Source organism: Filicampus tigris, chromosome 15 (assembly GCF_054856515.1).
Source record: "Filicampus tigris isolate MCC_2025a chromosome 15, RoL_Ftig_1.0, whole genome shotgun sequence".
Taxonomy (NCBI): Eukaryota; Metazoa; Chordata; class Actinopteri; order Syngnathiformes; family Syngnathidae; genus Filicampus; species Filicampus tigris.
In genome coordinates, this window is record NC_141231.1 from 13,269,369 (window position 1) to 13,281,752 (window position 12,384).

Here is a 12,384-nt window from a genome sequence, read left to right on the forward strand (position 1 = left end):
GGCAGCTTCACTTGACCCTCAGCAAGACTCCAGTGCCTTTAACTCGGCCCCGCCCCGAGCCCGACGGATGGACGCCATTTTGTTGCAACGACAAAGGGGGGGGGGGACTGCATGGGATTATTATTTATTATTCATAACGGTAGTTCATTATTGTGGTAGATGAAGCTTCTTTTTAATTAATTGTACAGATCTATCAACAAAGTTGCTGTCCGTAAAACTTTTTAGTTTGATTATTCCTCATGATGGTGATTTGTGTTGCTCTTTTTTTGGGGGGGGGGGGGGTGTCTGTGATTTGTATTTGGATGTTTTCAAGTGCCATCTTAGTACGTTCTTCTGTAGCACGCTCACATGCAAGCACAAGCATTTTTGGCAGGAGGCTTTTTCATTTTTTTTCTTCCCCTCAATTCAGCCAAGATTGCAAAGAAAAATGTAAATATCCCCAAGTGAAGGTATATTTATTTGTCCTGGTTATTAGATATTTTTTGGGGGGAGGGGTGCTTCTTTTGATCATGTATAATAGCTAATATAATATATCCACACAATTTCCATGTCTTTCTTTCTGTGTGCTGTTTTTTTTTTTTTCCTGATATATCCTTTCAACTTGGCGAGCGTGTAGGGTGATTTGTATTGTTGTATTTTGCATAAAAACAAGGACGATCGGGGGACTTTTATATTTATAAGGACATTGATTTAGTGTGTCGTATTGCTGAATATAGAAACTATTAAAAAGACACATGTAGTTTGTTTTTTCTGAATATTTCAGATCTCAGCTCAGGCTAGCTTAGTGTTGTTTTTTTTTTTTCCCCCCCTCTCCTTCAATTTTGTGACTTTGTCTTTGCGGTAATAAACGTTTTCTTGTCCAAAGCACGTCTCCCGTGTGTACAAACCACCATAACACAATGCTGTTAGCCCATGAATTTTATTTAACCATTTTCATACATATTAACACTAATAACATTCAAATTCATGATGTACTTGAGATGCAAAGCAGAAGCTGGAAGTAGCACTTTTTTTTTTGTTTTGTTTTTTTTTGCCCCAGAGTGGTTCACGGATGTAGCAAAAAGGAGTAGAAAATACTGCAATTGCTGTTGATTCTGGATACTTTTATCAAATGCTGAGCAAAAAATCCAAAAGCAATAAAAAAAAAACATTTCAGTAACATTCTACACGACACTAAAATGATTGACTTAGATATGGCTTGTACTTCCGCTCACAGTTGGCTTTGGGATGGCATGGATTTTATGAATTGCAAATGGGAAGAAACAAGTAGAGCAGGTCCATGCTCACTTACCGCCATACTTACTGTTTTACACTTTATTGTCCCATATTTAAGGCTGGGAAGTGTTTTTTCCTTACAAATATTTACTGTAATTATGACCTTATGACCTGTATTAGCATAGGTTACTTATTGACAACTTTTTTTTTGTAAAATGTATGTAAAAATCCAGGTTCTGGAACTCTGAGGAGCCCCTGTATTTACAACTGTGAGACAAATTTTATCCGAGCAAAGACTGGCAAGCAAATGAGTGTTAATACTGCAGCATCCAAAGCCAAGAAAATTTGCATAACTGTCATGTGATGCCCGGTACCTCACTCAACCAGTTTTAATATACAAGGAAGTCCTCGGTTCACGGTTAATTTTTTATCCTATGGTGACGGCGTAACCCGAAGTCAGATCCATCACTAGTACAGTAGTAAATAAAGTTGTGGTTACAGTCTTATTTTTTAAGAAAAATACTTCTAGGACATAAATATAAAACAATCCAATAAAAAACAGTGAGGCGCTAAGTGTGATTTCTACAATTTTTTTTCAAAACCGTATCATAAAAACCGAGGACCCCCAATTGGATTTGCAAAGTAGTGAACTTTCCTGATACATTTCCAGAAAGTTTTCAATAAATTTCCACGGGGAAGTTTGAAAATATTATATCTTCCAATAAAAACAAATAAAATATTCACTTCCCATGGAAGGTTTCCAACTTGGACAATTTCTGCCCCAGCTACTCCCTTCAGTCTCATTAGCAGGTCGCATGCATGCGCTGTAGGGTTTCAATCTGGGGATTACAGTTCAACGCAGTCCGTCAATTGTTGTACCACTACAGTAGTTCAACGCGTACCGTTCGTAACATCAAAAGGTCACGTCAGAGCGGTCATAAAACTGAGGATGCTAAGTTATATAAATTAAAGTGCTATGAGCAACTCATTTAAACCATGACTCTTACATGTACATTTTACACGTCCGATCACCCTCCAAAAATGACAATGTGACCTTTAGAGATGAAGTTTTAAAAAAAAAAAAAATGTGAGGGTGGGGGACTCCACTTACAGGAAACCATATGTTTCTGGAGAGATCCAGTGAATGAGCGGACAACAGCAGCGGCAGCAGACTCCAGCTCAAGATAATAAGTCGGATTAAATGTTCACGGCAGGGGGAGAAGACTGCAAATGAAACACCCGCAGAGGAAACAGGGTGCGTTTGGGAATCAAACACTGGATGTACAGGTGCATCTCTCTCACTTGGAATATGGTGGAAAAAAATGTATTTCAGTGGTTCAATTCAAAGAGTGAAAGGCAAACCAGTAATTATGTAATTTCACAATGTTTTCTAATTTGGCTCACTGTCGTTTGCAGCTAGTGAAAATCCGAAATTGGCCACCTTCAGAAACGAGAAAGACACTAATATTGAGATTTGGTAGTCTCCTGTGACAATTGATGGATGCATTTAAATCTGTCGAGTCACCGGGTCACTTTATTAGGCACACAAAATCATGATTTTAGTTTGACTTTAGGTGCAGTGTCGATCAGAAGTGTTCACTATTAGTTTCGTAGAGGTGGAGTTAATGATTCTTTTTTTTTTCTATTGGAGCTGAAAATTAATCATGCAAGTTCACTAATGAAGGGAGACTTTGTTATTGTATTTTCCACGCAATGTAGTTCTACAAAACGGATGAATGGAAACAAGGCACAAATGTGGCCTTTCGGTTTTAAATTAGAAGTGCAATGATTCATCGACAACTAAATATTTTCATAATCAAATAATCGTTTTGAGACCTTGTTTCATTAAAAATTGTCCAAATCCTTAGAATTTCAGCCTCTCAACAGTAAATATTCTCATTCACGAAAGCGGACTGATTACACTGGTCAACAGCAAATTTTAATCAGACATGGCTTTATGTGTCCTAAATGTATTTTTTTATGCTAATTTCAAAATATGTCTCTGCTATTTTTCTTGCACATCAAATGTTTTAGATATTTTCCTTTTTTGTTTGTTTAAGTTTGATTTATAAAAGCTTGTGCAATACGGATTTTACCATGCGTTGTAATTTATATCTGTGACGTTTCAGGGGGAAAAAAAATCCACCTGCTGCTGAGCCTAACACTTAAGTTATAAACATATTACTATAATACACGCTGTATTATTGTTGTTATATCATTATTACAAAAAACTCGCAAAAAAATATCATAGTGAAAATAAAGAACAACAATTTACTGACATTATGGACCAAACCAGGAACTGAATCATGTTTTATACATTTTCTTTATTGTCACTTTAAAAGCATGCCTTTTTTTTTTTTTCTTTTTTTCTAAATGTTATGGAAATTAAAATGTTTTCCCATCAATTAATTGACAGGAAAATCAACAGAATAATCGTTTGTTGCGGCCATAATGTGAACCATTCACTTTTTGAACTCAACTACAGAACTTAATCCACCATATTCTAATTTGTTGAGCTGCACATGCACTTGTGGTATCGGAGTGGATGCTTTGCTTCCATTCATTTCTCAGCGCTCTGTTAAAAATCCTGATTTGTGTTGCCAGTACGCACGGCGGCGTGTCTCCAGTGTACCGCAGCACCTACGGTGCAACTACGGCGCAACTACACTAAACTGGCGACCGCATGTGTCCTCACTCCTACTCCTACCGCCTGACCCGGCGCCGCCGCATTCTTCCGCGTTGCGGTCTTGGGACGGCGTCTTTAGTCGAGAGGTTGGGGGTCCGCGATGGGCATGGTGTGCAGCACCTCGTCCAGCAGCTGCAGAGCGCGGTGGAGGTGGATTTCGATCCAGCAGGGCGTCTCCTTGATGCTCTGCCGCGGGTAGTCGGGCCCCCAGCCCTTGACGAAGCTCATGCGCAGGATGCACAGCCGGCGCAGGTCGTCCACGCCGATGCCCGCCGCCGCCGACAAACCTGCGGGCGGTGGGACGGAGGGGCTCAGTGCCAGAAATGGAAAACAGGGTTACATCGTAGAACGGGAGCGCGAAACCTGAAGGAAAAATGGGGCGAGAACCGTAAAAATGCGTTGTGGTTGAGAGAATCCAAAGTGCCGAATTAATGCGACAAATATGACAGGACTCTGGACTCCTTGTAGTGAAGTAATAACTTATCATGTGGAAATTTTGCAATCGGTAGTATGGACTGCTGTACAGAGAAGAAAAGGGGACTAAGCGCAGAGCCTTGAGGGACACCTAGTAGCGATGAGTGTGAATGGAAAACGCGCACTATGTCTGAGATATTTGTCAGGGGGAATGAACCTAGAAGTAATCCACTCACTAATGGCGGGAGCGATGCCGCCCACGGAACCCGGGCCAGGGATATTCCCGGCCACCGCCGCCGCCTGGGCCGCCGCCGCCGCTTGGGCCGTGGCCGCCTGCTGCTGCATCTGCCTGTGGCACTGGCGCAGGTCAAACACCTGGCGGCGACAAACGCCGGCAGGTTGAGCGAGAACTCGGGCGGACCTCGGAAAAGAAGACGCGAAGCCCCTCCTTTCACCTTGATGTAAGCGCTGGGGTAGATCTTGTGCACGGCGTCCCCCGGAGCGCGCCCCGCCTCTCGGTCCAGGTAGTAGCTCTGCACGAACACGGCGTGGTCGCTCAAGCAGCGCACCCACACATCTCCTTCGCCTTTGCATTCCAGCTGCACGCCTTTGCCAATGTGGAGCCTGAGAAGCCAAGCAAAAGAAGGCGTCATTATGGAATATTGACTTTTTAATCGCTTGTATACATATAGTAGTCGGGTCTCCAGAGTGTCCGCCCGCGCATTTTTTTTTTTTTTTTTTTCCAATACGATAATTACAACCGGCTTTTGTGGCTAACTTCTGACTTAGTGTGGCTTGGAATAGAACTTCATTAGAAGTAGCACTTTTCAGGGGAAAACAAACTAGATGACTTTGAATGCGTGTTGGATTGAAAACAATCACAGCTGACTGAAAATTTTCATTCCACCATTGCCGTTATCCGCTTCCGGCTGTTAACAGCACCCGGCTAAGTGATGATGCGCCACGTATTATTTGGACGGTTGCCAAGGGGCCTCGATAAGGTCAGGTGGAGTGTGGGGGCCAAGTCAGAAAAAGCAAGCGGGAAGGATGTCAAAGACCCTTTATGAAGACCACTGGGAATTGTTTTAAATAATAGATTTTTTTTTTTTTTTTATAAAGCGCAATTTGTCTCGCTTAAAAAAATCCGCCGGATGTGGTCAAGCACCTGGCTCTCTCGATGTTTTCCGTCCTGTGGACGTTGCTGAGCTGGCCCAGGCAGAAGCGGTCGCCTCCGGAGGGGTCCACGTAACCGTCCACTGTCACTATCGGGCACGTGGAGGGCACCTTGAACGTCTCGCCGACCTGGACGTCCATCTCAAAGTACGCGATGGAGCACCAGTATTCTGGAGCTGCCGCAAAGCAGCAAGCAGGTGAAATTAGTTGTTGGTACCTCGAGTGTTATGGGAGGGATTTGTGTGATGAGAAAACTCACCTGGGTGATTGGATATCGGGGGCTGGAATGCTATTTCATTGCTAACAGACCCTGCGGGAATCATTTGGAAAGGGAAATAGTGGAGTCATTTATGTTCATTTATGTTCTGATTCTACTAGTTGATATACATTTTGAAAAGGAGACGTATTTGGTTTTTATTTTCCCCCCCAGGTGTCTTAACAAAAAGCTCTGGGACATTCTTTAGTCAAAACATACTTTATATTCCACTAGTCACACTTCTGGCTTTTGTTACCATGACAACCAAGGCGAAGTTAGGGTGTTGCTACAAAGTGAGCGGCCACTCAGTGTCGCCAACTTTGCGACTTTTCCAACCCCTCTAGTGATTTTTTTTTTTTTTTTTAAAGGCAAACCAGCAACCAATCAAACGACTTTTGTGGTGTTATTGCGACTTTTGGAGACGCCCTCTTCCACGCCCAGACTACAAATGAAAGGCGCCAATCCGCTGGCGAATTCAACCACAATACAGTGAGCAACTATACTGAGTTGCATTTTCACCCATGGCGGCAGCACTTCACCAAGCTTCCAAATTAATACCCGCCCGTGCGAATTTAGCCGAACATTCCAGTACGTGCCGTTTATCAGACGCTAACACGGTTAGCTAACGCTAATCTGCATTAACACGGCAGCTCGGCTTTAAGGCCAAGTGTATGCTACGTAGACTATAAGCAATAAAAGTCACTTTTCCATACTATGCCTCCTTCAAAATATGGTGAGGAAAAACGAAAAGTCAAAATAGGGAACTCGCCCACTTTCGTACAGTAATGTCCTGTGTGAGGCATGGGCGTGTGGTGCTGCAGGTGTCCATTTTGATGCGGCGGCACCGACGGCGTGAAGCTGCTGTTCCTGCTCCAGTTGGAGGTGGAATCTGTCAAAGGCAAACGTTGCCACACTCACTTGAGACCAATCCTAGCGGTTGAATGGCGGAGAGCATTCGGGCCTCACTTGAGGGTCCCGCGCTGATGGCGGAGAACGCCGAGGTCAACGCCGAGCCGCTGCCCTCCGGCGGCGTGAGCAGCGCGGGGCTGCCGAAGGCGTCCGGCGGGCCGGGCCTGGACGGAGGGTGCTGGATGGTCTGCAGGTGGCCGTCGGCGCTGGGGTGGGATTGCTGGTTGTCGTAGTCGTACTCGTCTTTGACCATGAGCGGACCTGGTGAGCGTAAACAGCAAGCGCACTGGAGATTGCCGAGATCGGCACAAATGGGCACAAAGGAACGCGTCCAGCAACTTACCCGTGCTTGTCAGTGTCAGTCCTGATAGGTCTGCAATGAAATAGAAATAGAAATAGAAATAATCGTGCCGGACTCCATGTTTGATAGAGAAGCTGAGGGAGTTTGGACTAGATCAGTGTGTGGGTAAATTAGCAATTGGAACAATTTACATTTGAACTAGAGACTGACCAATTAATTGGTCAGACAATTGACTTGGGTGATAACAGCTACTTTTCAAATAGCATAAATCAGATGACTTTTTTTTTTTTTAATACAAATGAATACATTTCAATAAAAGACAAAAACTTCCACTGCAAAAAAAAAAAAAAATCTGTCTGCCATTTTTTGTCCATTTCTTCTCTCTGTTGTAAAGTTAAATACTAAAGGACCAAGTATTGCAAAACAGAAAAACACCATTTTTTTTCATTTCCTTATTTTCACATGAAACATGTTTCCGCATTACAGACATCGCATTAAAGTGAAGATTTAAAAAGTTTCCAAAATTGGAGATAAGTGTTTTTCACAGGACAGCGACAAAATAGAAGTTGTTTTATTAATTTGACTTTTTTTTTTTTTTAATTAATCGGCCAAGAAATCGTTTATCAGAATTTTATTCCGATGAATATTGGATTTGGCATCAGCCCCGAAAAATTGCGGTTGGGCCCTAATTTGCACTAACCTGTATTTTCAGCAAAAAAAAATCCCTCTAAAATAATTGACGTCAAGTTAGAAATCAACAAAGTGACGGTTTTTCATTGTTTTGAACATCTTTTTACAGTTAAGCACAGCTGCGTGTTAAAATGTCACCAAAACCATCGGCCTGTACAGTGGTGCCTTATTCCATCGAATAATCGAGTAATTGGATGGATTTCATTTGGTTTGGAGTGCAAACTCACCAATGCCCGGCGAGACCACTCTCTCATAGTGGTACGGATTGACACAAACGTTGTCACATTTCAGGTCAAAGGCATACTGGCAGTACTTGACGTGTTTCAATTCGTTCTTGTGCAGATCGGGCCACCGCCACAGTCGCGCGTAGACCACGTGGGGGAAACCTTTACGTCCGGCGACCTAAAACAAAAACAAACAAAAAAAACATCAGGGCTCCGATTAAAGCGAGGCCGCCATAAGGGCGCTTTATCGTCGACGATTCTGACCTGCAGGCGGCCGTCCAAAGTGCGCTGTATGGTCACACACTTGCTGGGATGCGCTCCGTTGGTCGTGATGGCCGTGATGAGGGAGTCCAGCTCGTCCTTCTTCTCCTTCAGCTTCTTGACCAGGCTCTCGATGGCTCGCTTGGCGAAGCTCTCGCTCTCCCCGCCTTGTCTGTGGCACATCAGGCTGTGCACGATGCTGAGGCAGGCGTCGTTGCTGGTGGGGGTGTTGGCGATGGACATCCTGCTCCTTGGGTTTCAGCCTTGGGGGAGGCTCGCTCGCGGACCTTTTTGTCGCCAGTGAGGCGCTGCGCTCGACGCAAAGCAGGTCTGGAAAGCTGAGACACCGGTGAATTATTCAGATCTCATTCTGCCGCACAACACAGTCTGAAAAGTCCTACTCGGGATTCCTCAATTAGTACAAAGACCTTCCTAAAGGTTACAAACTACCACAAACGGCCGTCGATTCGCATTTCAGCATTGGCGAACTCACCTACTCACATTTTTTTGATGTGAAACTAAACACTAGGACCGTGCAATTAGTCGAAATTCAAATACAATTACGATACACTACACGATTAGAAAATTGGCATAATCGTAAAAAAACGATTATTAATATGCATTTATATCCAACACACAAGGAAATCATACTTGAATTTATACATTCACACCTTTTATCTTGTAATAACTAATTCTATCAATTTTGTTTGAAACTTACACAATTGTACTGATTGAAAGAAATTTAAAAAAATAAATGATTGCATACTGTATTGGTACATCATGGCGGCGCTTCCCAATCGGTTTGTTTTTGTTATGAAAAGTCATGTGATATGACCTGGCTTTTTTTTTTTGATCCATCTGCGACGTTGCGACTATTGAGCGTGCGACAACCTAAGATGCTGTGTTAGTGAAGGAGTAGTTAGCCAACCAGCTTGACAGCGAAAAGCAGCATGATGGAAGATTCCAGTCCGACAAGCGGGCTAAAAAGTCCTTGTGGGGTTGGTGCCGGAGAAAGCAGGGTGGTAAACCTCTCAAGACGATGCAAAGAAAGGTCCAGAGGGCCATTGGCAGTGGTATAAGTTAACATCTGATCAGCTGTTAAAGACTAGCTGAAGGTGTTCTAAGATTGCTTTTACATTTTATAACAATGATTTGGGATCGTGACTTGCTTCTGCTTTCGGAAACGCGCACAACCGAGGACTAGGAGGTGAAAATAGTGCTAAAGAGTAGAAGTGGGATTGGCCCTTAGTCCCTAGCCCCCAATAACGGCAAGGGTCCACTGTGGCATTGTCAATCAATACTGAACATTATTTTTGTCCGTTAACTACACTGACCATCTTCTCCTGTAGTGTAACATCTTTATGGCATCTTTTAAACAGCGCTTGCACAAAATCCAACTGTGCAGGTGTACCTAATCTAGTGTCTGTTGAGTGTACAGCAATACAACATAAGGGCGCCAAATATTCCTAATGCCAATTACAGTAAGCCGGTGTACAGGTGGACTTGTTTTACATAATTAAAGGGCTTATGTTAAGTTGTTCCATGGAGTCAAATTATTAGACATTTATTTTCTTTAAAAGCTCGCGGGGGTAGCGTTGAGGCTACTAAAGCCATCCCATCGGTTGTTTTGCTAAGGCCCGTCTTGATTTACATTGACAACGCTTCAGTTGTACAATGATACCAACGCCGAATACAAACTAAATCTTCAACTTGCAGCCTTAGCGTCGCTAAACATAGCTCCATGCCACAAGAAGCGTACAAACAGGTAGTTTTTGACAATTCTGATAGGGGTGTCGCAAGGTATCACGTAGCTTGTGAGGCGATTGCAGCTCGGCTAAAGTCACTTGAGTTCACTCACCTTTCGTTCAGTGGCGGACCTTAGCAGCCCGGTTACTGCGTAGCGGTTGTTTCAAATATCCCGAAAGCGGGTTTATCCATCGCGCAGGGTGTAAATGGCGACAAGTATGAGCAGTCAACAAAGCGAGCTTTAGCTAGCTAGGTACTAGCCACGAAAATAAACAAATTCCTCCCCGCCCCACAAGCGTCACCAATGCGCATGCGTCCAAAACATTTTTTTTTTAACCGTCCTTTTCCAGCATTTTTTCCCAGCATAAACTTGCACCAAATTACACAGAACTAATTGAAATGATTTTTTCTTTACAGATATGAAATTAAGTGCTTTATCTTGGGAAAATGTCGATCCACAAATCCGTTTTCTAGCGTTTCCCAACCTTTATTGAGGCCAGGCACATATTTAACATTAGAAAAAGATCACAGCACGCAACTCATCAAACATTCCATGAAGATGGATGAATTCTGAAGTAATGGTATCTCGTCTCAGTTTACTCACAAATTGACTCTGTGTCAAATCTGGGCCTGTTTAATTGAACACAAATATGAACACACATTGTATAGCACTTATCCTCATTGAGGTCGCACTTGAACGCGAGCCTGTCTCAGCTGAATAAATATTGAATCAATGTTGAGGACTGATTGAAAATTCAACATTGTTTAAATGTTGAACATAGCGAGCACTTTCAATGTTATTTTCAACGTCCGACATCAACGTTGATTCAATGGATTTATGCTTTCTGGGGAGCCAAGACTCAATGCAGAACCTGACAACTGTGAGGCAGAGGTGCTAACCACTTGCTAAAGCACTTGTCCTCGATAGGGTCGCAAGTGAGCCGGAGCCTATCCCAGCCGACTTGGGCAAGAGGCCACCCTGGATTCGTCACAAACCATTCACACTCACATGTTCCACCTCTGTACAATTTTGTGCCTTCATTGAACCTAACATGTTTTTGGAATGCGGGCGGATGAACATGGAAATTCCTCACAATAAGGAGAGATTCAACCCCGAATCTCAGAACCGTTGACGCATATGTGATAACCACTACACCCACCATGCTGTGCGTGACAATAAAACGTATTTCAAAGTCAAATAACATCAGGACGACTTTGAATGTGTCTTGGACTGAAATCAAATATAGTTGACATCCACTTGGCCTACTGGAAGTAGAGCGCTGATCCCCGATTGTTTCCACGGTGTTATTCCACCATTGTTGTTATCTACTTCCGACTGTTAACAGCCCCGGTTAAGTGATGATGTGCCACATATTTTTTTTTCCATTTGTACCGTTGCCGGATGGGGGAGGGGGGCCTCGATAAGGTTGGGGTGGCGTGCGGGGCCGAGTCAGAAAAAGTAAGCGGGAGGGCTCCGAGGTCAACCCGTCGGCGGGGTCGCCGAAAGAACGCTGGCGTAGGGGACCAGGAATCTGACACCACCCTCTCACAAACGTTGCCACTTGGAGCGGCGTCCCGGCCTGAGTGACGGCCCACAAGACTCCAGGCTCTGACACCTCGTTATCGCGGTGGCATGGCAGCGGGCAGAGAGGCCCGCCAGGCATGTGATGCAAGAAGGGGATGAGGAGGATTAAGGTTGTCAAGCAAGCGGCAATCAAATAGATACATTCTATCAGATCTATTCACAGTATGTGTTTATTTTCCATACATATAATTGTACAGGTATGATCATGGATAGCAACAGATGAAGGGCAATTAAAAGTCCTTTTCGACCTCATGAAACTGTCGTCGAATGCTACGCTGCTAACGTGAAATATCGGTAAATATTATACTTGTAACTGCGGATGTGACGGTGTTCAGAATCAGCCAATCGCGTTCAAACTGATCTTAAAAAGGAGGACACTAGCGCACACCTGCCGCCATTTAACATGCCTCTGATTAGCTGCAAACAAAGTTCTACTAGGCTTTTCCCAACATTTTGTCCAGACATTTTTTCTATCCAGCATTTGGAACTGTTCATAACTCCCTCCGCCTTGACTATAAGGCTGAAAAACAGCCCATTAGCATTTGATCAAACACCTTTGGAATTATGGCCAACCTTGATTTCTTGGACTCTCACAAATGCGTGTGTGGAAAATATGTTTTGGTGCAATGGAACTACCATTCTTGTATCAGACATCATTAAGATTGTGCAAGTGTACCTAATGAAGTGTACATGTATGGTAATGCTTGTGGACCAAGGTGTTACTAAAAGCCATTTGGATGATGACACGATACTAAATCAAACCAGCGTCTCCTAACCTTTATTGGCCCGAGGGACATATTTTAAATTAAAAAAAATAAAATGATAAGCCTGTAATTATGTACCTTCCGATATCTCGCTTGCCATTTTCAACACTTTACGTTGGTCAATAAGTTGTAGCAAAGGAGCCAGGTGTGAACTGAACGA

General features: G+C 43.5%; 1 protein-coding gene across 1 annotated transcript; it reads right to left on the bottom strand.

The window, feature by feature from the left end:
* Positions 1-903: 903 nt before the first annotated feature.
* smad4a (SMAD family member 4a) lies at positions 904-10,180 on the bottom strand. The gene is made up of 11 exons (XM_086053289.1): positions 9,988-10,180; positions 8,133-8,467; positions 7,872-8,046; positions 6,997-7,026; positions 6,711-6,914; positions 6,526-6,633; positions 5,748-5,798; positions 5,481-5,664; positions 4,771-4,939; positions 4,552-4,690; positions 904-4,188 (listed from the first exon to the last, which is right to left on the bottom strand). The coding sequence occupies exons 2-11, from the start codon at positions 8,370-8,372 to the stop codon at positions 3,977-3,979; spliced, it is 1,512 nt and encodes a 503-aa protein (XP_085909415.1). The 5' UTR covers positions 8,373-8,467; positions 9,988-10,180; the 3' UTR covers positions 904-3,976.
* Between the last annotated feature and the right edge of the window lie 2,204 nt (positions 10,181-12,384).

Bases quoted from the DNA above. Each gene is read 5' to 3' on its own strand.
- smad4a (XM_086053289.1), bottom strand. From the start codon at position 8,372: ATGTCCATCGCCAACACCCCCACCAGCAACGACGCCTGCCTCAGCATC. The intron at 8,047-8,132 runs GTCAGAATCGTC...TTTTTGTTTTAG, and splicing joins CTTTGGACGGCCGCCTGCAG to GTCGCCGGACGTAAAGGTTT. The intron at 4,940-5,480 runs GTGCTTGACCAC...TTGGCTTCTCAG, and splicing joins GAAAACATCGAGAGAGCCAG to GCTCCACATTGGCAAAGGCG.